At 49.3% G+C, this 23,821-nt stretch overlaps 3 protein-coding genes across 5 annotated transcripts in view; all 3 read right to left on the bottom strand.

Moving 5' to 3' along the window:
- The window catches only part of Pskh1 (protein serine kinase H1), a 33,683-nt gene extending 28,213 nt beyond the window's left edge, over positions 1–5,470 (bottom strand). Inside the window, exon 1 of the mRNA XM_046434393.2 lies at positions 5,358–5,470. The gene's annotated coding sequence lies outside the window, so the exon portion shown is untranslated. The remainder of the gene's footprint in view (positions 1–5,357) is intronic.
- Positions 5,471–10,277: 4,807 nt separating this feature from the next.
- Nrn1l (neuritin 1 like) lies at positions 10,278–12,019 on the bottom strand. Its single transcript, XM_046434392.2, has 3 exons — positions 11,678–12,019; positions 10,817–10,949; positions 10,278–10,670 (listed from the first exon to the last, which is right to left on the bottom strand). The coding sequence occupies exons 1-3, from the start codon at positions 11,841–11,843 to the stop codon at positions 10,385–10,387; spliced, it is 585 nt and encodes a 194-aa protein (XP_046290348.1). The 5' UTR covers positions 11,844–12,019; the 3' UTR covers positions 10,278–10,384.
- Positions 12,020–12,141: 122 nt separating this feature from the next.
- Positions 12,142–23,700, bottom strand: Edc4 (enhancer of mRNA decapping 4). 3 transcript variants are annotated; one of them, XM_046434389.2, is made up of 29 exons: positions 23,433–23,700; positions 20,697–20,853; positions 20,167–20,278; positions 19,777–19,876; positions 19,344–19,533; positions 19,095–19,242; positions 18,907–19,011; positions 18,479–18,588; positions 18,306–18,389; positions 18,116–18,211; positions 17,914–18,016; positions 17,630–17,810; positions 17,460–17,532; positions 17,261–17,352; positions 16,997–17,184; positions 16,791–16,924; positions 16,545–16,698; positions 15,795–16,228; positions 15,606–15,710; positions 15,369–15,521; positions 15,251–15,287; positions 14,950–15,127; positions 14,694–14,849; positions 14,475–14,590; positions 14,223–14,388; positions 13,952–14,138; positions 13,643–13,862; positions 12,930–13,093; positions 12,142–12,690 (listed from the first exon to the last, which is right to left on the bottom strand). In XM_046434389.2, the coding sequence occupies exons 1-29, from the start codon at positions 23,512–23,514 to the stop codon at positions 12,498–12,500; spliced, it is 4,218 nt and encodes a 1,405-aa protein (XP_046290345.1). In that variant the 5' UTR covers positions 23,515–23,700; the 3' UTR covers positions 12,142–12,497. The 3 variants fall into 3 exon arrangements, with proteins under 3 accessions (XP_046290345.1, XP_046290346.1, XP_046290347.1); XM_046434390.2 differs by having other exon boundaries at positions 16,620–16,698; XM_046434391.2 differs by lacking the exons at positions 12,142–12,690; positions 13,643–13,862 and having other exon boundaries at positions 12,951–13,093.
- Positions 23,701–23,821: the final 121 nt, after the last annotated feature.

Below are 23,821 nucleotides of genomic sequence, written 5' to 3'. Positions count from 1 at the left end.
TATTTGTTCATTATTCACTCCTATAATGTTTCAATTTTTTTTTTTTTTGAGAAAAAGGAAAAAGAAGGTTTATTGCTATGCTAGCAAAGGAGAAATACAGGAGATTGGTCCCAACGGCTGTGACTGTTTCAATTTTTAATAATATTATTTCATAATAACAATTGTTATGACTTTTTTTTTTTTTTTTTTTTTTTGCAGTACTGGAGACTGAATCCATGGCCTCATGCACATTAGGCAAGTTCTCTACCACTGACCTACATCTCCAGCCCATTACTCCTTTTGAAAAAAAAAAAAAATTTTTTGAGACCTGTCAGTGCCAGGTTGGCATTAAATTATGGGGCTCAAGTGATCCTTCTGCCTTAGTCTTCCAAGTAGCTAGGACTCCAGGAGAATACCACCTCACCCATGTATGACTCCTTTTTAGAAAACAGTAACTTGGGCCCCCATTTTTCAAGAATTCTAGCTGAACCCACTGCTCTACATAGTAACAGTTGGTAGGCAAATACCTTCAGAGAGATGTTCTGAAGTTTGCTGTGTTCTCCCCATGTTATCATGACCCCCAACTCCATCTAAGACATCTCACTATCAGAAATACAAACCCTGGCTAGGTGTGGTGGCACCTGACTTAATCCCAGATACTCAGGAGGCTGAGGCAAGAGGGTTAAAAATTTGAAGCCTTGGGGCTAGAGTTGTGGCTCAGTGGTAGAGTGCTTGCCTCACACATGAGAGACCCTGGGTTCAATCCTCAGCACCACATAAAAATAAATTTAAAAAAATAAAGATATTGTGTCCATATATAATTAAAAAAAGAAAAAAGAAATTTGAAGCCAGCCTCAGCAACTTAAAGAGGCCCAAAGCAACTTAGTGAGACCCTGACTCAAAATAAAAAGGACTAGGGATGTGGCTAAGTGGTTAAGTGCCCTTGGGTTCAATTCCTAGTACCAAAAAAGAAATGCAGACCCTCACAATGTATTTGCAGTTATCCTTTCAAACTCACATTGATCAACTCACAAATATTTATTGAGCTCCTACTATGGGCCCAGAATTCTCTCAGGGCTATAACAGACAAAAAGAAGGAACCATAGTTTCTGCTTCTAAGAAACTTAGAGCCCAGATGGTTCCACACCAAGAGTTCCTTGACCCATTTACTCTTTTTTTTTTTTTTTTTAAGAGAGAGTGAGTGAGAGAGAGAGAGAGAGAGAGAGAGAGAATTTTTTTAATATTTATTTTTTAGTATTCGGCGTACACAACATCTTTGTTTATATGTGGTGCTGAGGATCGAACCCGGGCCGCACGCATGCCAGGCGAGCGCGCTACCACTTGAGCCACATCCCCAGCCCCCATTTACTCTTATGATGCCCTCAAAGCCACTTTAAGTCTGAGAGCCTGGAAGAAGACCTTTTGAGATAATTTTCTCCCAGCAAATGAAAACATTATGTTTCTTGATCTTAGCATCATATCAGACACCATGGCAACAGAGGGTTGTACCAAGAATTAGCTCAGTGATGACCTAGCCAACACAAACCAGCTTAATACTCACTGAGGTTCCTGAAAAGAAAGTGAGTTCAAATAAATAAGACTCTCGCCAGCTTTCAACAAACAAAATTGCTTACATTCTTCCAGAGCTGTGTATCTCAAAGTTTCTCAATGGGTCACAATACACAGAGAACAATATTGTTATACAACATCCTGGGTCAATGGAGACAGCTATTCTCAACTGTCATGAAGCTTAAGGGTCAATACTTTCACATACCTATAGTACATTAATATCATTATATACTTGGGAAGCTCTGAAAAGGACCAAAATTGCCCATGTAACATGCTCACAATTAGGTGGGTAAAGTGGTACATGTCTATAATCCCAGCTACTTAAGAGGCTGAGGCAAGAGAATCACAAGTTTGAGGCAAGTTTAGGAAATTTAGCAGGACTCTGTCTCAAAATAAGAGATTGAAGATATACCTCAGTGGCAGAGCACTTGCCTAGCATGTGCAAAGTCCTGGGTTTATCCCCAGTACCACACACACACAAAAATCCTTATACTTTTAGAGTGAAATGGAAGGCCAAACCAAAGTGCCAGTCATTTAACTATGAATTTGTGACTGACAGAGAATACCAGCATCTACTGCAGATTCTTATTCTAAAATCTGCAGGGGCATTCCATTCTAAGAGCCAAGCAAATCTAAGAAAATGTGAATTTGTAGCTCAGTGTCAGAGAGAAACAGTTGTCCTTAAGGCTGCACTTTCTCCAGCTCATTTATACAACTTAAGCACAGAACTGTAATTAGACCTAGACAATGTGTTTATTCAGCAAACCCACCCTCTAGTGTGTTAACATTCCACATTTCTTCTAGGGGAATAGTCAACTATATATATCCTGATGAGAAACCTGATGAGTGTTGCCAGCTTTCTCTGATGAGGAGAAATGACCTTAATGAAATCACCAACACAAGGCAGCTTCCTACATGCAGCTCAGTCTGAAGAGCAAACAGAGATGAGATTTTCTGGGGGCGGTGGGGGGACAGTGGTAGCACACGTATTTGATCCCCAACAATGCAAAAGAAAAAAAAAAGGGGTGGGGGGAGATTTTTTTTTTCCTGGTCCTGGGGATAGAACCCAGGAGTGCTTTACCAATGAGCCATATGCCTGGTCTTTTCTTTTCTTTCTTTCTTTTTGAAACAAGTTCTGGTTAAATTGCTTAAGGCCTTGCTAAGTTGCTTAGACTGGCCTCAAAATGTGATTCCCCTGCCTCAGCCTCCTGATTTGCTGGGACTAGAGAGATTTTCTTTTGACAAAGGACACTTATTATTAATGATCATTAGTAATAAGAGTGGCTTCAGTTTAGAATTTCAACTCTGCTAAGGATCTCATCCACAATATCTCAATCCTCTCTGCAACCATGTGAGGTAGGCAATGATTATTCCTATTCTAGAAATAGGAAACTTCAATCCAAAGAAACTTAATCTCATAAAAGCCAGAAATTGAAACAAGACTCTAAAATTCTGACTCTAAAATTCTCTGACTCTAAAATTCCTGCTTCTAACCACCAAAATATACTGTCTCTCTAAGGAATGGGCAATGAGACACAACAGGAGTCCATAATGCATAGCTAGCCCATTCTATTGGACAAAAGAGACAAGTTTCTTGAGGCAGCGACACAGATCTTCAAGCAGAAATCACAGTAAAGTGGGCTAGGATTGTGGCTCAGTGGTAGATTGCTTGCTTAGCATGGGCGGGACCCGGGTTTGATTCTCAGCACCACATAAAAATAAAGGCACTGTGTTGTGTCCTTCTACAAAAAAGATTCTCTCTCTCTCTCTCTCCTTTAAAAAGAAAGAAAGAAAGAAATCACAGTAAAGTCACTTTTTAAAAAAACATTTTTTTCGTTGTAGATGGACACAATATTTTTATTTATTTATTTTTATGTGGTGCTGAGGATCAAACCCACAACCTCACAAATGCAAGGCAGATGCTCTACCACTGAGATACAGCCCCAGCCCACTTTTTTTTTTTTTTAATCAAAATTTTAGAGTGAGAGGTAACTGGTAGTATAGTTAAGTAGTAGAACACAGGTACTAGGTTCAATCCCCAGTACACCGCCCTAAAAAAAATCAAGAATAACACTCTTAGGGAGGGAGGGGTTAAGTGCTCGGGAGTGATATGGGTCAAATTATTATAGGTATATACGAACGTGTAACAACAAATTCCAACAATACATACAACTATAATGCACCAATAAGAAAAAAAAATGCAGGAAAAAAATAGTAAAACTTTTTTTCTTAATATTTTTAGTTGTAGATGGACACAATGCCTTTATTTATTTACTTATTTTTATGTGGTGCTGAGGATTGAACCCTGTGCCTCACACATGCTAGGCAAATGCTTTACCACTGAGCCACAACCCCAGCTCAAGAGAGAAAACTCTTGAATTTGTATTTTGAAAAACTACCCCAGGGGCTGCCCTGGGTTCAATTCCAAGTACTGCAGGAAAAAAAAAAAGAGAAAACCAGGCCAGGCTCAGTGGCTCATGCCTATTATCCCAGCAATTCAAGAGGCTGTGACAGGAAGATCACCGTTCAAGGCCAGCCTCAGCAAATTAGTGAGGCCCTGAGCAACTTAGTGAGACCCTGACTCAAAATAAAAAATAAAAACAAGGACTGGGGATGTAGCTCAGTGGTAAAGTGCCCCTGGGTTCAATCCCTAGTACCAAAAAAAAAAAAAAAAAAAAAGAAAGAAAGAGAAAAAAACTACCCAGAGAAATTTTGGATCTTCAAGGTTGAAGATCCACACCTACAACACATAGGTGTTAGCTGTGGTCATCTCAGATCCTGGCCCTGCCACTGACAGGTGCTCAATAATATAGCTGAATCTGAATCCATTAATAAATCAGTAACCTATCCCAATAGATTCAGCAGACACCACTGCTGCTGGAGCTCCTACTTTATGCCAGATATACAGCCAGAGAGATGCAGATCATATTTGACACATTATATACTCCGCAGCAGCAGCATGGACAAAGGGGAATCAGTGATTACATGCGAACAAGTTTTCCCAAGAAAATGTCAACTCAGATGGACTTTAAAGAATACATGTACTTTTCCCATATTGGTGGATGGAAGGAAGAGAAATCTGCATATCTAAATCACAAGGATATGAAACCATAGAAGTAACATGCTTCCACAACATACATTACGAAAAGGGAGTGAAGAAGTGCCCAGGTGTTGACTGTAGGATTAGGCCTCTACCAGATTATGAAGAGCCCTGAATGCTTCAAACTAAGAAGCGTGACTTATATACTACAGTAACAAAGGAGCCGGTTATAGGAAGTTAAAGACTAGATTTTCAACTTCAGTAGCTTCACGTAGGAGGATTGGCTTTTCCCCTTGCAGGAATGACAAGTCTGCTGTGCAGTCAACATAGCTGGACTCTGGCCTGCTTTTTCCCCCCGTCAGTACAAGGAAGTGGTCGGTTGACCCGCCGGACCCTGGTGTTCAGTAGCAAAGTAAAGGTGTGGGGTAGGCACCGGACACTACAAAGCAGTGAGGGCCATGGGGTTATGTCAATCTGACCCACACTGGAAGCGACACCGCTGAACCGCAGTAAGGGCAGCTGACCACGTCCACCAGGCCCACCAGTGTGGGTTACTGCATCACGTTTCAAGGCCAGGCCAGATTCAGACACCCGGGACCCCGAGCTGCCATCGCTCGGCCTGCTCCCGGCCCGGTAGGCCTCAGAGCACAAGGGCCGAGGAATCCGGGCTGTGCAGGGAGAGGCCCTGTTTTCACAGGAAACGACTGCAGCTGCTGCTCGTCAGCCCCTCCCGCCCGTCGGGCCTTCGCCCTGAGCCAGGCCGCCTCACCTCGCGCGGGCGGCGGGCTCTTCGGCGTCTCGGCGGCTCCGCGGACCGTCTCACGGCCGCGGCCACGGCCGCCGCCGCCGCCGCCGCCGCCGCTATCCTCCGGCGTCAGCGTGGTAGCGTCATCACAGCGCGCTCCCGGAGCCAAAACAAACCTCCGCCGCCTACGGGGCGGGACCCGGGCGAACTCTCCGTAGGTCGGGCTACGCGGCTGACTGCGCTCCGAGTTCTGCCTGTCTGCCGAGCGAGGCCTGCGGGGCGGGGACAGTCCCTCTTTTGTGGCGGAGCGGTGGGGACATCTGTTTATTGTTCTAAGAAGTTAGACTGTGAGCTGTGCGGAGGGCCTGTGTTAGAAAAACGAGTGACCTCAGGAAGTTGGGAGAGAGTTTCAAGTTTCTGATTGGGAAAAAGTGTTCTTTGAAGAGCGAGGTTAAGGACGTAGAGGGTTTCAGCGGAGATTTCTGAAAATGCCTCAATCGCCGCAAAAGACCGACTTAAATTTCAATAACAAATCTACCTATTTATTTATTTCGTTACTTGGGATTGAACCTAAGGGCGCTCGACCACTGAGCTATATTCCTAGCCCTATTTTATCATTTATTTGTTTTTTGGTTTGTTTGCTTTTGTGGTGCTGAAAATGGAACCTAGGTGTGGTCACTTGTAAGCCCAGCTACTAGGGAGGCTGAGGCACGAGGGAGGCCAGTTTGGGCAATTTAGCGAGACTCTGTCTCAAAATTAAATAAAAAAGGTTTGCAGGCGGGAGCAGCGGCACACTGTACACGTCTGTAAGCTCAGCGACTGGGAGGCTGAGGCAGGAGAATCGTAAATTTGAGGCCAAACTCTGCAATTTAAAGAGGCCTGTTTCAAAAAGGGCTGGGATGGGGCTGGGGTTATGGCTCAGTGGTAGAGCACTTGTCTAGCTTGTGTGAAGCACTGGGTTCGATTCTCAGCACTACATATAAATAAGTAAAATAAAGATCCATTGACAACTAAAAAATATATATTTAAAAAAGAGCAGGGATGTAGCTCAACCACAAAGCATCCCTGGGTTCAATCCCCAGCACCAAACAAACAAAAAATTGTCTCTTATCCAGTCTTTGTAGTGGCCCATGCTTGTAACCCCAGCAACTGCAGAGGCTGAGGCAGGATTACAAACTTGAGGTCAGCCTGGGCAACATAACTAGTCCCTGTCTCGAAATGAAAAATAAAAAAGGGCTGGAGATGTAGCTGTGATAGAACACCCCTGAGTTCAATCACACACACACAATGTTTTTGAAAAGTTTAGTGGAGCACAAGGCACTAGGTTCAATCCCCAGCACCACAAAAAAAAAAAAAAAAAGAGTTTAGTGGGATGATTAAGGGAATGGACTTTGGTGCCAAACAAACTTGGGATCAAATCCCAGATCTGATATTCCCATGACTGTGTTTTTAGGAAAGACATCTCCTCTCAAGTTTCTTTTTCTTTTTATTTATTTATTTTGCAGTAATGGGGATTGAACCCAGGGTGTTCTACCACTGAGCTACACATCCCCAGCCCTTTTTATTTAGTTTCTAGACAGGTTGGTCTAGAATTAGTAATCCTTCTGCCTCAACTTCCTGAGTAACTGGAATTATAGGTATGTGCTACCACTTCATTTTTTTCTTATTTATGCAATGGGGCTCATAATCCCAACCTCACAAAGAATTAAAAATAATATGTAATTCCAAGGTTCATGGTACTCAAACATCTACACAACACCTCCGTTTTAAAGATATTCAGTAAATTTACAAATATTTATTAAGCCCTACAAACAGGTCCTGTTCTGGGCTCTGGGGAAGAGCAGGAGGCCCTGCAGTGAAGAAGAATATTGAGGCAAAAGGGACTGGGGTCTACGCAATCCAACCCCTGGACTCCTTTCTGAAATAAACTACTCCTCATCTCCAGAGCTACAAATGTGAAACACTATCACTGTGATGCTCTAGCCTAGGCATCTGTGCCCAGGGCCCAGTTTGCTTGGCTATCAGCCCACCCCTCTCCTCTAGCTTTGGGATAAAACACACAAAGCCCTTAAGCCTCCGGCCAGGGAGCAGATTCTTTCCACCCTCCCTCATCTCCCCCATCACTGCACTCCATGGAAGGGTAGGGACTTAGGGAGCAAAAAATCAGGGGAAAAGTAGGTCAGAGCAGAAGGATGGTAATCCCCCAGTGCTGGTCAGTGCAGCCAAGCCCCTGCTCTTGGAAGCAAGCTGCTCCTGGCCACCCACCACAACTGGCTCTGGAAGACTTTGAGAGTCTGGAAAACCAGCACCTTCCCTCCTAACAATATGCCCAAGCTGAGGAGACTGCCCCAACATGACACATTGCCTATGTTGGGGTATTCTCAGTCCAAGCTTTTTTTGTGTGTGAGTGGTGATGGGGATTGAACCCAGGGCTTTGTGCATGCGAGGCAAGCACTCTACCAACTGAGCTATATCTCCCTCAGTTCAAGCTTTTGAAATACTTTCTGTGCTGGGCTTAGATATTCTTTCATTTCATATACTCTATGCACACTCTTTATTCCCAGCCCTAGGTTGAGTGCTAGAAACACAGCAAGAATTCCTTGTTCTTGAGGAGTCCACAGTGGGGATTTTTTTTTTTTTGGGGGGGGGGTAGTGGGGATTGAACCCAGAGTGCTTTACCACTGAGCTACACTCCCAGCCCTTTAATTTTTTTTTCTTTTGAGACAGGGTCTCACTAAATTGCTTTGGGCCTCAATAATTAGTTAAGGCTGGCCTCAAACTTTCCATATTCTTGCTTCAACCTCTTCAACACAGTGGAAAATTCTGACCTGGACTTGACAATAATAAGCCAGTGCTATTAGTACCGAGGCAGCAGAAAGCCCAGGATCTGTGTAGACCTAGAGGTGGCTTTAATTCAGGTCGAAGTCAGTGTTAGGGAGGAGAGGATACTAAACAAGAAGTAGGAATTTACCAGGAGAAAATGGAGAATGGTATTTTGGTGTTTTTAATATTTTTTAGTTGTTGATGGATCCTTATTTATTTTATTCATTTATATATGGTGCTGAGAATCCAACCCAGTGCCTCACATATGCTAGGCCATGCTCTACCACTGAGCCACAATCCCAGCCCAAGAATGATATTTTGAACAAAAAATAATAGATGCACAGACACAGAAGAATAAAAAGCCTGCTTTCTTCCTGGAAAATTCTAGTGGTCAAAGGGGATAAATCTGCGCCCCCTGTACTTTCCCCTTCAGGTGATGTGAGAAGATGGACAAGGTCTTGTTGATGAAAGTGGGGATAGAAGTCCAGATAAATGAAGCACAGGAGCAAACGTAGAGTCAGGGCAGAGAAAGGGAGATAAAGCATCTGAGTTAGTCATATGAATGTTTAGGAAACATGAATGATGTAGAGTTTCTACATACCTGGGTAGAGGTCTCTATAGACACCTGTTGCCTAAGCAAGGATCTCATCAGGCCTGACTGTCCTGAAGGGTGACACCCTTTCAGCATAAACTTCAGTGTAGGCCTGGCCTGCAAAACTCTCTTGCTTCCTCCTTCCCAAATGATTGCTTTGGATGTCTCTTGTAAAGTCTTTTCCATGTCAGCCCACCTTTCCTGCACCACTTTTAGGTCTGACATCCCATGTCCTGTCACCCCCTTGAGAGTGCTGTGTCCTCTCTGAAGCTTCTTCTGTCCTGAAGGACTGGATAGGTAGACAACTCCTCTGTGTTACTACAGAGTGGGTTGTAGGAGTGGACAAAACTGGTTTATATAGGGCATTACAGACAAGTGGTAGGAACACAGTCATCAGATTTTCATTCAGGAAGTAGAGAATAAGCCAGATGTGATGGCTTATATCTGTAATTCCAGCTACTGGGGAAGTTGAGGCAGGAGGATTGCAAGTTTGAAGCCAGCCTCAATAACCCCTAATCTCAAAGAAAAATTTAAAAGGATGGGAATATAGAATATAGAATGCCCCTGGGTTCAATCTTCACTACAGAAAAAAATAAATAGATGAACAAAAAATTTAAAAAGACTGGGGATGTAGCTTAGAGGTAGTGTGCTTGTTTAGCTTGTACAAAGCCCTGGGTTCAACACTCAGTACCTCAAGAAAAAAAGAAGATGACTATGACAAGAAAGTAAAGTGGAGGTGATAATAGAAGCAAGTGAGGAGGCCAAGGCAGTGCCCACAGAAGCCTTGGGGTGGTATCTTGAAATCAGGTTCCCTCTCTCTGAGGTCTCCGCCAGTTTCTGCCCATGCTGAGTCTCACCTTCCTTTCCACCAGGATGAATAGGGGCTCTGCACACATGCACACCTCTTCTGAAAGAACAGGCTTGTGGAGAGTAAAAGCCAGAGATCCCTCATTATAAACCCAGTTTCTGTAGCTTCAGATTTTCTCAAGAATTTGAACGTGGACTAAGACAGGGGATCCCCACTTTTTGGGACAAGCCCCCCTTCCAAAGGACTATTACCCTTGGAGGAGGAGGGGAACTGAGCACAGAGCCTAAGCAATTTTGAACCTGAGTAATAGTTCAACAGAGGGAGGAGGATCAGATAGGATCAGGAGCTTGGAAGCTGAAAGGAGCCTGGGCAGCTGGGGTGAGGCCAAGGGCAAACACCACCTCACCCGTTCCCAAGGGGACAGAATAGAAGGGGTATGCAGGATTAGAAGTGTGGGTCTTAGAACTTTGGTCTGCCAGACCTCATCTGGTCCCCCACCGAGCAAGCCCCAAAAGGCAGAGAACAACCTCGCATTCCGGCAGATCTCAACCAGAACTCTTGAGATTAGTGTAATGGAAAGCTCTGCGTTGGGGGAAATGTATGTTCCTAAGGAGTCCCCTGTGGCAGCCTTTGGCCAAGCCCATCCTGTGCTGGGGATCAGTTTCTGGGGCCTCCTTTCCCAATCAAGTGAGTCGCAGCTGCGAGAAAGGAAGGAGCTTAGTGCAAATATAAATACCTTTAATGAAAGCCGTGCGCGCTCTGCAGAGCCCAGACAGCGACTGCCCGCGCAGGGTTGGAGGCGTGGGCGCTGCTACTTGACCCGACTGACTAGGCCAGAGGCCCCAGGAGGTAGGCGAGCACCAGAACAGCAACCAGCAGCAGGGGCGCAGGGGCCCCAGCGGGTGAAGCTGCTGTAGCCCGTAGTGTTTCTTGGTTGGTCTCCGGGCCAGTGCCGCGTTCCCAGACCCGCACCGGGGCACCACACAATGTATGCAAGTTATCCGGATGTGGGGCCCGGCGAGCTTCTTGCTGCAGAGACTCCCACACAGCAGCCGCCTCCTCTGGGCAGCCTGACAAGACCCGAGAGGCGCAGGCATGGAAGTCATTCCAGGACCTGTTAGGAAATGGGATTGAGGGGTTAGGTTGGGGTGGGGCTTTGGAATGGGAAGGAAGTTTAGCTCCAAGGGTGGCGCGGATAGGGCTATGCCTCCCACCTGCCCTCTGCCTCCCACCTGCCCTCTGCCTCCCACCTGCTGGTACCTGCAGACAGTCTCCAGCTCGCCTCCGCGGCCCATGCTGTCCCCCAAGCGGATGAGACACTCGGCAAAGCCCTGGTATATGGTGTCACAGCGGTTTGGAGCCTCTGTGGCTGCTGCTAGTAGGGGTAAAAGGACTGGGGAGAGGGGGTGAAGAATGGTTGACAGAATAAGCCGGGCCATTCCCCACCCCCCACCCCCAGGGGCTTGTTTACCTTGGGAGTGCTCTAGGGACATGACTCAGCGTGAAAAGAGCACCCCTGGGAGCTGAGGGGCATGTCTAGGGATCACCTGCCTTTAAGGCAGGACCTAGACCAAGATGCAGAAGCAGGAACTGTGTGTCCCAGAAGTGGGTTCCTCCTGAGCTCTTGGGGCTCTAGGTGAAGTGAAGATGGTTTAAGGGAAGAAGTCAGGAGAGAATGGAGGGATTGGGGCTAGAGGCAGGTGGGGCACTATCTCTGCATCCTTCATAAGCTTCGCATGACCCTCCCACCTCACACCAAAGATAAGTGTTTTAGATGAGATTGGGCAACATAGCCAGGGATAGGGATCCAGGCCAGACCCTCAGAGAACTTCAGGAATCCCAAGGCTAGTCTAGGAGTCCTGCCAGAGGTAATGGGTTTCCCTTTATCAGAAGAGGAACTTCAGAATTTCAAGGTCCTTCCCCCACAGCTGGGGCTCAATTTGTTCCTCACTTTCCATCATGAAACCATTCACACTTTCCTGGGGCCCTCAGAACACCTATCCACCCTGGCGCCTGGCACTAGGAAAGCAGCACTCCCGGCTCCCACACTCTATACCCAGCCTGATGGGAGACAAGCAAGAGGGTTTGCGGCCTGGTCTGGGTCCAGGCTCCCGCACTCACCGAGTGGCAGCAAAAGCAACAGCTTCAGGACACCGGGTGGCCGCTGATAGCAGCGGCGGTAGCAGCAGCAGCAGCAGCAGCGCATGGTCCCTGGCTGAGAGCCTAGTGCGGGAGCTAGCAGCTTGGAGTGCAGGCGGCCGGCCCAGCCCACGGAGGGAGGGACCATGATTGGATGGAAGCTAGGAATGGGCAGGGCTCGAAGCAGGCTGTTGGCTCCGCCCCCAGCGCCCAGATTGGCAGAAGGGTGAAGAGGTGCCCCCAGAGAGCCGACATGCCCTGAGAGGCCCAGGTTCCTGCTGAGATGGTCTAGGACCCTTGCCCTGGGAGTTGGAGGGGAGCTCTGAGAAGGCAGTGGAGTTGATGAGAACAGATGTCCAGGCCCCAGGGATGGGCTGACTTAGATCTCCCCAGAGGGAGAAAGGGCAGTCATCAGTCTCACTAAAGACACACCAAAACCACACACATACGGTTTTATTCCAAAAGCATTTAATTGAATTTCTCAATGTTTTTCAAAAACAAAAAGATCCAAATCAGAGGTAAAAAGGAACATGGAAAATTCAACTCAAGTGGTGTCACGATCTTGGGGTCATGCTCTAGGAATGGCAGAACCCAAGAAGGCACAATACCTGCCCTGGGCCCAGCCTTACCCTACCGATTACCACAATCTGTAGACCACGGCCAGAATACCCTGCATCCCCAATCCCCAAATACTAGAGGTGGAGGCCTGAGCAAGTAAATAGCAGATGTGATCCCAATCTTGGCCGACGCCTGTCTACTGGTCTTCAGTGCCACCCACCCCTACACAAGGCAGGCTTAGCTGCTAAGGGAGGCTGGGGGTAACAAGGCCATGCAGCATTAGGCTAAGACGCCGGGCTGCTTTGCCCAGTGAGTTGTGTGGCTCAGCCTGCAGAAACTGAAATAGCTTCTGGCGCACTTGAGCCATGACGGAGCCCATGTGGTCTCGAGTGATGGGATCACTGTGGTCCAGGTGCATCACAGCCTCTTCCAGGTAGCTGAGAATGGGGGGAAAAGCACAGGCTACAGGTGGGTGCCAATAGATAGGAGTGCCCCCTGGTGGCACTGAAGCCCAGAGGGACAGATGATAAGGGAAGTCTAAACCTTTCAATGAATGAGGATGGGGGAAATGAGTGGAGAAAATTAGGGAAGGGAATCAGGCATGAGTGGGTGTTTCTGCTTCCCTTCTCACCCCCACTATCAGCTTATCTCCTACTCTCTTACTACACATACTCACCTGAGTTTGAGGTCAGTTCTAGTGCCAAGGTCAGATGCCAGCTGCTGGATGAGGGAAAGGAGCACAGGCTGGGAGAGTGGGCAAGGCGGTTGCCCAAAAACCTGGGCTGGGTCCACCGTTTCACACACATACAGCACCAGGTTCAGGTCAGCAGCTGTCAGCGCCTGGGGGCAGCAGCATTTATGGCTAGTATTAGGATAGAATGCCTGCTTGTCTGTGGTGTGTGGCCTGGGGGAGGAGAACCACAGAGTTGGGTGCTAAGGGCTCCAGAGGAGGATACTCAGGGACCCAGAGAACTGGAGGGCTGTATTTTACCCTATCAATAAAAAGATTAGAAAGAAAGTTTCCTGAGAAGGGGCTGGGGTTGTGGCTCAGTGGTAGCATGCTTGCCTAGCATGCGTGAGGCACTGGGTTCAATTCTCAGCTCCACATACAAATAAATAAAATAAAGGTCCATCAACAACTAAAAAATATTAAAAAAAAAAAAAAAAAGAAAAGAAAGGTTCCTTAGAAGAATGGTCATAAGGCAAGGTGAGCTGAGACAGGAAAAAAGGGATCCTGAACAAAAGAATGGCACAGGCAATGGCTTGGAGGTCAAAGAGAATAAAAAAGTCTGTCAGACAGCCCACAGCTTGGTGGAGGGAATGGAATGTGTGGTGTGTAGGTCTTGTCAGAAGATACCTGAACCTTACTAGGGCCAAATGCTGTCATACCTGCTGGAAGGCCTGATTGAGGTGGCCCTGCTGCAAGAGCTGCAAAATATGGGCTTGCTGGGCCTGGCAGTCGATGTGGGCAGAGGGGACAGGTGTGCCAGCAGCTGAACGCATGGCCTGCATGATACTGGAGGTGACGGCAGCCTGCTGTTCCTTGAGAGCCACACTCACCTCACCCTTAACAATGCGCTGTACCTGTGCTAAAATTGACTCCTGCAGGCTGAAAAGGGAAGGGAGACAGAGGTGGACAGGAAGCAAAGTCTGGCCAATCCCAAACACCCCACCTTGCCCAAAGCCCTGCCTACATACCTGCCCACAGCCACATGCAGCTGGTGTTGTACTTCAGCCCGAACACTGCTAGATACAGTGGCTGCCATTTGCTCAGTGGCAGTCTGCAGTGTGCTGACCAGGCCCCGAAGCTGGGCAAGCACAGGCTCTCTGGCCTCCTGTTCCCGTGCCTTCCGGCTCTTCATGTGGCTCTCTAGCTGTTGCAAGTCTGAGAGGCAACCATGGGGATCATAAGAGGGATGAAGAGTGAATAGTCAGCCCCTCCTACACTGGGTTATACAACCCCACTTACATTCCTGTGTGCCCAGCCGGAAGCTATCATTGATTTGCTGGAACATGGCCTGGCAGCTCTTTTCAAAGGCAGGCAGCACCACGCTCTGGAAGGCTTCACGGTAGGCAGCCTGCATTGGCCCCTGTAATGTGTCTGCAGCTGCTCGGGCGATAGCATCTGTCAAATTCTGAGGTACAGGGAGAGGCCAAATTGAAAGCCTGAGCCCAACCTGGTCGGAACTAGCCACCACCCCAATCTTGGGCCCTATAGCACCTTGGACTTAAGTAGCTTAGAGATGTTCTCTTTCATGCTGCCCTCTACAGCTGTGAGCTTGGTAGCCACTGAATTGCTCAGTTGGCCTGCTACAGGCTCTAGACTTCTGGAGACACCTGGGGCAGGGGAAGAAGAGAAAGGTGGAATCAGGAGATTAAGTCTGACAGGTTCACCTATTCCCACTGGCCCACCCAAAAGAAATCTTCAAGCAAAACTTACATGGAGGAACTGTTTTTTTAATCTCATCTCGTATGCTACGTTCCAACCGCCCAGCCACAGCAGAAGATAGTGCTTGGGACAGCTGTTGTGTCAGCTGCTCCTGCAGTTGCCCACCCCGCTGCTGCCCCTCAGCCAGTGCCCTCTCTAGACGCCGTTCTGCACTGTAGCTAAGGAACAATCCCAGAGCATATCCCTTCCCAAGCTAAGAAGGCTACCCCTCCTCTAAACCATGCTGTGCCATCACCCTCAAGGATACGTTCCTGCTCATGCCGGGTCTCAAGGGCACGTTCTACATGGCCTGTGACAGTGTTCTGCAGGCCTTCGAGTTGGGCACACAGACGCTGCAGCAGCTCTTCTTGGCTGTGACGCAGCTCTACCAATTCTCTCTGCTGCTGCCAAATTAGTGCTGGCCAGTCTTCAGGAGGCTCTGCCACCTGCCAGTATCACTGAGAATCACATGATGCCTGCCCCACCTATCCCTACCCACCAGACCAGGGAAATAGCCCAGAGCCTTTAAAGGATGGGTTCCAATGGGTAGGAAGAGCTCCTTCACTTACCTGGTGCTCTGTGAGCCGGGATCCCATGGCTGAATCCCTGCCATAGGCAAGAAGTACCTCAGGCCACATCAGGCAGCCTAGAGACCACCCCTCTCCCTGGCCCAAGGACTCTTCTTACCCATCATCCTTCTTGCTTTTTCTCTTGATCTTGGGTGAGGTCCGAGGGGATCCCTTGGTCTTCCAGTCCTTGGCAGGCAGGCGGGGAGTGGGAATTTTGGTGCCAAAGCCTCCTGAGGCAGCAGCAAGACTGGCTACCTCATCATCATGGTCACTGTGGGAAGGGGAAGGAGGGGGTAAGCACCTATCCACCTGATAGTTCTCCCTTGTTGGAAGAATGGTACAGGGTGACTCCCACCTTTGTTCAGCACTGGTGTCCTGGCTATCATGTTGCTGTAGCAGGTGATAAGGTGGTCGGTGGAAGGCCAAGCTTTTATGCTTTTCCTGGAGACCATTTCTGGGGCTGAAGGGACAGGTGGACTCAGCAGTGGATGATTCTTCCTGAGGTCCCTCCCACCAACATACTTTCTCTCTTCTAGCTCCTCACCTCTCTGCCAGGGTACTACAGGTCTCCCGAGTAATGTCAGGTGCCGTAGGCCAGACCTGACTGTCAGCAGGAGCAGCCTCCTGAGTCAAGGCTGCTTCCAGGAGTGAGGGGGTACTATGTCGATCCCCATCCCCAGGGCCTCCATCCAGGCCAAGTTGGGGGCCAAGCTCGGGTCCTGGCCGGGGCCGTGGGGATAGTAGGTGTAGTGCTGAGGCAGCTGAGGCCATACTGTCTGGCTCAAGGCCCTCAGAAGCCGAGGAGCCAAAGCCACGTGACAGGGCCTCAGATGCGATCTCAGGAATATCCTGGGACAGGGCAGTAGAAGCTGAGGAGATAACATCAGGGGAGCGGGTACGACTGGGGGAGGCCTGGGGTAGCCCCAAAGGCTCCACTTCCTGTAACTCCAGGGACAGTGCAGAGGCAGTAGCAGATACCTGAAGTGAGTGAAAAATGTGGGTTTAAGTAAAAGGAGGTAGGGGACCACAGTCAGGAGGCACTGGAATCAGTAGTGATGAGATGGGACAGCTAGGAAGGGAGATGCAGGTCAAAAACAGGGCTACAGCCCAAGAAAGGAAGTGGGGATGGAGAAACTGAGAAGATAGCCTCCAGGGAACATGGAAGACTGATCTGACCCCTGAGGGAGCATCTGAGACAGAACAAGTCAGCAAAGAAAGAGTGCAGGAAGAGGCTGCCAACTTCCCCTGCAGCCAACCACCAGTTACCCAGCACTTCACATACATGCACACACACCTGCCCGGGCCCTTTGGGAGTCAATTTATCGCCTGGGCCTGGGAGCAGGCTGGGCAAGAGGCTGCGTGGGCTTGCCTGCAGGCTGCTGCTATTGCTCATTGTCAGACTGCCATCCAGCTGCAATTTGGGGCTCAAGGTCAACTCTTCAGGTGGCCTGGTGGTGGTAAGGCCAAGGTATCAGCAGTCAGAGCTTGGCATCACCTGGCACTAGCCCCTACCATTCCCCAACTCTGACCTTTACCTCACCTGGGCAAGGAGGGATCCACAGCTGAGGTGCTACTCACAGCAGACACAGCTGTAAGAGAGCTGCTGCTGCTACTACTGCTGCTGCTACTGCTGCTATTGCTGCTGCTGCTGCTGCTGCTGGGGGATGCAGTGATCTGAAGAGATGCAGAGAATAAGCACTATGGCCTGAGTGGGGCATTCCCACTCCCCCTACTTAAGGGAGCTACCTGCTGCAAGGAGGCAGTGGGTGTCATAAAGGCATCAGGTGTCATCAACTTGGGTTTGGTTTCACTGCTCAGGGTGAGGAAGTCAGCAGGTGCAGGCAGCTCCACAATGCGTCGGAGGTCAGGCTGGGAGCCGTGAGTGGTTGATCCCAGGCCTTCAGAGCCCAGTTCAGGCCGAGACTCTCCAAAGGCTGTGGGGAAAGCTGCCACTTGAGTCAGATCTCACACCACTGTCAGTCCAACCTGTTTCTTTCACTTCTAACTCACCAAAGTCCTCATGGGCAGTGTGAGTGGGGAGTGGGGCCACCACATCAGGGTTCAGCTGTGGCTGGAAACGGATCTGTACATCTTGCAAGGCCCTGCAAGAAAAGGGCGTGGGGGAGAACAGAGTGCTCAAAGGGGCCAAGGTCAGTGGAATGGGGAGGAACACAGGCAGGGCCTGGATGGGACTTCCTGACACACTCACTTAGTATGCACACAAAAGAGCTTGATGAGTACGCCAGCTGCAGACTCCATGGTACCAGCTCCATGAGAACCCTCTAAAAGGACAGATTGGATACCTTAAGCTTCTAGCCAGCTCTGCACCTCAGTACCACCCCACACACCAATACCAGGCCTGACTCTGGAGCAGCTCACCAGCCCCCAGGCTATCATTTTCCTCCTCAGCAGGCAGCACTTCAGTGTGCCGCAGCCGGCAACGACTCACAACCTGGATGCCAAAGCTCAGCACAGGATGGGTAAGCAGGAACTCTGAAATGGAGCTGAAGCAGGCACGGCCTTCCTCCTGGTTCTGCAGCAGCTCCATCACATATAGGACCTGCATGGGTGCCACATTCCAAACTCAGCTTTAGAAACTATGAGTCCCTTCAGTCCTTCCCAGTGATACTGGCTCTGTCCAGAGTGCTCCCATGACAGCCTACCTTTCGTTGTACATCACTGAGAATTAAGTATTCTGCTGAGAGGTCTAAGCAAACTTTGAGACTGGGGGGCACACTCACTGAGCTGAAGATATCTGGGGAGAAGCTAGGAAGCCAACAAACAGGCTAGGTAAGACTGAGAATTCACAGAAGGCACATTCCCACCCTGCCACCTCTGCCTGCTCCCCGCCAAAGTCCTGCTTACCGAATGGTCTGTAGGCAGGTCCAGGACACTGTGCACCACATCTTCAACTCCCGATTCTGGTCAGCACCAGTAATGAGGAACCTCCAGAATGGGACCCTACAAACCCACAAAGCACAAGTGGTTGGTAGGTCTCCAGCTGGGTGGGAGTCCATGGTCTAGCCCACTACATGCTTATATCCCACTCACTCACTCAGGGTCCTGTTTCTTATGATTGTCACAGAATAGGAGGCAGGAGAGGGGCCGCCCATCATGAGGCTTCCACTCATGTAGACACCTGAAGGCAGGCAGATGAGGGACCTGAATGAGTGATTTGTTCCTGTTCCTGAGGCAAAGGGGGTCCTGGTCCCTCAGGCTTTGCCTTACCGTGGCTCATCCTGCCCCTCAATGTAGATCTGCCAGAACTTGACATAGCCATCATGACTTGCAGTAGCTAGGACAGTCCCGTCAGGAGAGAGGGCTCCTTCACTTAGACACTGGGAAGAAGCCAAAGGGCTTTGCTATCTGACCAAGGTGGAAACGAGACCCTCCCAAATGAAGATGGTAGGAAACTGGATTGACCCCTGTGGATTCACACGTTTTGTGACTGACTGAATGGGGGGCGCTACAGAGAAGTCCAGACCTGCAGGGTACAACTAGGTTAAGAATGAAGTTCCATAGGTAAGAACTACTTTATGCTAAGTCCCCATGGGCATAGTGCTGGTAAAGCTATCTGGACAGCTGTGAATACGGGAAATAGATGAGGAGAATGTGGAAGAGAAGGAGGACAAGGAAGCAATCAGCTGTAAGCCTACCGTGCTGTGGCCTTTTACCACAATGAACCCCTGCTTGATTTGACTGACATCAACAGGCCACATGCTGTGGTTGGAGCGGAGCATGTCCAGGTCCCACACCTCAGCCTGGAGGTACAAGGAGGTGAGTGTTCAACCCATTCATATAATATGGCTGCTTTCACCTTCTCCACCATGTCTGACCCCCTCACCCGGTCTTCATGCAGCAGGGCCACTGTTGGGCTACTCTCCTCACAGCAGTCCTCACTTTCCTCAGGAATAAAGGGGCACCAGATGATCCTTCGGAAGTGGTTCAGTGGCGTGCCCTCTGGCTGCCGGATATGGACCAAGATCTCGTCTCTGAGCAGGGTGTTAAGGGCTAGACACATGGATGATTAAATATGCCTGGCAACCCCCACTTTGCCCACTCTTCGTCAGCCTCCATGCCTGGGAATGGATACTGAATTTTGCTGTTAACCAGAGCCAAGCGCCACACAAACAGGTTGCCTGCCTCATCCAGGCAAGCCAGCTGTGGAGAGTTGAGGTGTGCAAAGGCCAGATCAGCCACACTGCCTGTGAAGCCCTTAAGTAGGGTCCGCTCTGAAGTGCTGACACTGATCACTCGCACCATTGCTGAGCCATTGTTGGCAGCTGTAATCAAGAGAGCAGGGGGCCATGAGCAAACATCTAGGCCTAGGCAACAAATCGTACAGAAATTCTGCCCTTGCCTGCCTCACTGCCACCATCTCAAGCTTGGCTTTCCTACCCAGCTCCACCAGGCCTGACAGAGGTTAGGGCAGTCCAGAGAAGCCTCCCAATGTATCCTAAGGTCTGAGTGGTCCCAAATTGGAGCTTCCAGCAGAATACTTCCTACAACCCAGAGCCCCTACTCACCACGAATGGCATAGGCTAAGAAAGAGTTGGACACAGCAATTAGGTTGCCATAGTAGTACTTCTGCTCCCAGTCGTACTTGGCAACAGGCTGGATTTTCACCTGAAAACCCAGAGTGAGGAAAAGTCAAAGAAACTGAGGGCTGAAGCAACTCTGAGCCTCAGCAATCTCAACAACTCTGGGGATGGAGAGGACACAGATGAAAACCCAGTCATTCACAGAAATCTCTTGAGCCAGATTCCCACAGAGGTTTGACAGCAAAGCCTGGCTCCCTGAAATAGAGGCATGCTGTTTGTCAGGGTGGTACCCACAGGAACTGGACTCATGGGAGAGAAGGGAGAGGCTGGGTGTGTCTCCATACATTATATGTGCCACAGTATCCTGGTACCTACCTTGTTGCTCCCTCGTGCCTTGCTTGAAATGCTGGAGTCACTGCTGGCCACAATCTCTACCTCCTTGGCCAAAATCCCAATGCAGGTGGAGCTGTCATCTCCAGAAAGGCAGCTGGAGAGAGGGGTGCACAAACTTTGTTTTATTCACCCAAAAGCTTAATGGTAGGGTTACGTATGTCTGGTATACCTTAACGGCAAGATTAGAAAAGGAGAAGACACAGCCACCTGGTAAAGATTTCTAGTCCCAGATGACCAGCTTTGCCTGGTCCATTGTTCTCAGACCCACAGCTTCCCTTGCTCACCTCCCTCCTTGGGAATGAGCCTACTTCCATTCTATACTGGGCACCCAGGTAAAGCCCTTAGCTTGTGTCCTCACCTCTCAACCTAGGAGATGAGAGTTCAATGTGGTTGAGTGCTCTGTCCCAGGTCTTCCAGAGCAGGAGCAGCAGAGGCTGCTGGCACCTCTTGCCCTCATTTAGCAGATGCCCCCAAAGTACCATCAGCACATTTGCCATCTCCCAGCTACTTACATGACCTGTTTCTCTTGCAGGTTAATGGGTGGTATGATCCGCAGACCAGGCTTACTTGTTGAGGTACCATCACCTGAGCAGAGGGGGTCTGGTACCAGGAGCCCATTGAGGTCTCCATTATAGGCACTAGATGACCGCTGGCTCTCTGCACTGGGGCCTGGGGAAAGAGAGACACCCTGATAAGGTTGTTACACATTCCCACTAGCCCCTCTTACAACAGAACTTCCTTCTGGACCATGAGGTGCTCTAGGAAAAAAACTGAACATAGTATGTCCATGGGGAGGAGGGCCCTTTGTTTATATTTCATTCTATAAATGCTGATATAAGAACCAAGGATGAACATGAGGTTCTTCCACCTGGAGGAGGGATACATGCCATTAAAGATCCTCTGATGGGGCTGAAGGTATAGCTCAGTAGTAGAGTGCCTATCTAGCATGTGTGAAGCCAGATAATATCACATCGGGGTCAGCCTAGGTGTTCCAAGAGGAACACTTGAGAGAGAGCATGGCAAAGGCCACCTGGTAAAGATTTCTAGTCCCAGATGACCAGCTTTGCCTGGTCCATTGTTCTCAGATCCACAGCTTCCCTTGCTCACCTCCCTCCTTGGGAATGAGCCTACTTCCATTCTATACTGGGCACCCAGGTAAAGCCCTTAGTTTGTGTCCTCACCTCTCAACCTAGGAGATGAGAGTTCAATGTGGTTGGGGCACCTTGGTTCAAAGAAGGGACCTCACCTTCACTATTATAATCACTGTAATCACAACAAAAGAAAAGCAGGAAAATGGAGGGAAACCAAGGCTGCAGAGGCCTCAGGTATGACACTGAGATGGCTTAGACTCTCCCTGTGGACAATGAGAACCACAATTTTTTTTTTCTTCTTTTTTAGAAGTGCTGGGAATAGAACCCAGGGCCTTGTACATGCTAGGCCAGTACTCTACTACTAAGTTACATTCCCAACCCCACAAAAGAATTTTAAAGGAAAAGGTGATATGGTCAGCTTCGGCCAGTAGGTTGGTTGCTTTAAGGCAGCATACAAACTAAGAATCTGGTGACAGATAAACCAGGGCCTATTACCAAAGCAGTGGCAGGGTTTGGAGATAAAGGCTCCTAAGGCCTGAATAAATGTGGCAGTAAGAAAGCAAGGGTCCTGTCCCAAACAGAAATCGCTCTGAAGTCATCTCAGACAAGTAAACTCTGGGGAAATGTACACGAAGGAGCTGAACAAAAAGGAGATAAACTATAGGGTGAAGCATGGTGTTAGGAAAGACAACATCTTAACTGTTTGCACTGGCTGGTTTTTGAGCACTCTCACTGGCTCATACACCACTGCCAAAACTCCCAGGAAGCAAGGAACATAGCAAATTTCCAGTTACAAGACCGTATGAGGTATGACTTGGTCCTTCGTGGGGAGGAGACAAGCAAGAACTACTTGGCAAATGAAAATCAAGTGCCAATCAATAAACAATGGAGTTAGGAGGAAAGCCTCCAGGTCACTTCACAAGATTCAGAGCCACCATAGCTGCTCAGGGAAAAGGTGATCACTCTCCCTTTCAGGCAGCCTACCATGAAGATAAACTGGAGGCTCAGGCTGTATGTGGTTGGTCATGCCAAGCTCTACCAAATCTCTGTGGAGTGTAGTCTGCTCAGCAGATGATATGGGCATTTGAGGCACAAGCTACACTCATGAGGAAAGGGAGCACACAAAGTATGTGTCAAAGGGCCCAATGGTCTCAGGCAGCAAATAGATTTCCGCAGAGTATGAGTTACCTAAACCCACCTGGAGCTAACCACCAGTGCCTGCTTCCAGAAGCAGCCAGACTAGGCCATCCAGAAAGTATAAACACCAATTCTCAATGTGGCCTCCGAACACCCATACCACCATTTCAAGCCAATCCTTTAACCACTACAACTTTTTGTAACATGTGGCATCTAAAAAGGTGCCTTGGGTGCCTTTCCTGATACCCAAGATCCGTCCTTATTATGAGACCTAGCCTAAACAGTCTCCTCTCTCAGATCTGCCCTCTGCATCTCCAGCTCCATTCTGCCTCCACCCTATTTCCATAACAGTACCAAAACAGTATTCTTTTACAATGACAACATTTTATTGCAACCCTGTTAGCTCTGTTCGGGGGCTCTTGGCAAGCAAGAGAGCTTCAGAAGTATCACTAGTGATATTTAAATGAACTGGAACAAGCTAGGCTTGCAGATGTTTGAAATCTAATCCAATCAAGGTTGTGCAATCTGTGATTTGCCTTCATCACAGAAAGAACACGGAATTGGGGCTGGCCACCTTCCTCCAAAAAATAGATTTCAGAGCAACAGCAGGCCTAGAGTCGCATTCCAGAGGGAAGAGCAAGTTGTAGAGAATGACCAGAGGTTCTTCAGCACAGCGCTTAACTGTAGGCCTCTGATCCACCGCGAAAGGCTAGGGGCGCTGGGCCAGTACCAAGAATACCAGTCTTTGTGGCCAGGAAACCAGAGGGGCGCCTCGGTTCAAAGAAGGGACCTCACCTTCAGCTGAGACTCTCAAGGATGAGACGGGATATCTGGCGTCAGGATGGGGAGGGGTCATACCCAGGGGTCTGCACCAGTCGCCCAGTACGCTTAGGGATTTTGACTTGGTCTGCCCTCACCGGCCTAAAGGACCTAGAGGAACTGCGGGCTCTGAGAATGGTTCAGATCCACGCCACCTACTCCCCTGCTTGCGGAGGGCCAACCCGCGCTATCCCCGCTCACCCCCCGCGGGCCGGTCCAGCTTGAGGATGTCCCGCAGGTGCTGCGTGGCGTCCTCGATGTCGATGCTCGCGCAAGAGGCCATGGGCCCAGCCGCAGGCGCTCCGCCCGGACGGCGTTCGTTCCGCTGCCGCCGCGCACCGCCCAGCCTCGCCCAGCCCCGATGGGGCAGAGAGCTGGGCGCCGGTAACCACGCTCAGTCCACCCGCAGCTCCTAAACCGCCGCCCGTGCAGCGTCCAGAGCCCCGCCAACCTCACCAACCGCCTCCACTTCCGGCCCCCAAAAGCCTCCGCTCCCGGAACCTGCGAGGACGAAAGAAGAAAGGTTCCGGGGTAGGGGCGAATGCCTAGCTTCTACAGAAGCCTATCACCCTTTGCAACCTCCACCCAGT

The sequence above is a fragment of the Marmota monax genome, unplaced genomic scaffold (genome assembly GCF_021218885.2).
Source record: "Marmota monax isolate L192 unplaced genomic scaffold, Marmota_monax_Labrador192_F-V1.1 WCK01_AAM20220418_F8-fsc00024, whole genome shotgun sequence".
Classification (NCBI taxonomy): Eukaryota; Metazoa; Chordata; class Mammalia; order Rodentia; family Sciuridae; genus Marmota; species Marmota monax.
Note: the sequence above shows the minus strand (reverse complement) of the source record. Positions and strands in the feature narration are given on the sequence as shown.

Bases quoted from the DNA above. Each gene is read 5' to 3' on its own strand.
- Nrn1l (XM_046434392.2), bottom strand. From the start codon at position 11,843: ATGGTCCCTCCCTCCGTGGGCTGGGCCGGCCGCCTGCACTCCAAGCTG. The intron at 10,950-11,677 runs GTGAGTGCGGGA...CCCTCTCCCCAG, and splicing joins GTTGCTTTTGCTGCCACTCG to TCCTTTTACCCCTACTAGCA. The intron at 10,671-10,816 runs GTACCAGCAGGT...ATTTCCTAACAG, and splicing joins GAGCTGGAGACTGTCTGCAG to GTCCTGGAATGACTTCCATG.
- Edc4 (XM_046434389.2), bottom strand. From the start codon at position 23,514: ATGGCCTCTTGCGCGAGCATCGACATCGAGGACGCCACGCAGCACCTG. The intron at 20,854-23,432 runs GTGAGCGGGGAT...CTCTTTCCCCAG, and splicing joins GCTGGACCGGCCCGCGGGGG to GCCCCAGTGCAGAGAGCCAG. The intron at 19,877-20,166 runs GTAGGTACCAGG...CTGGGTTTTCAG, and splicing joins AGGCACGAGGGAGCAACAAG to GTGAAAATCCAGCCTGTTGC.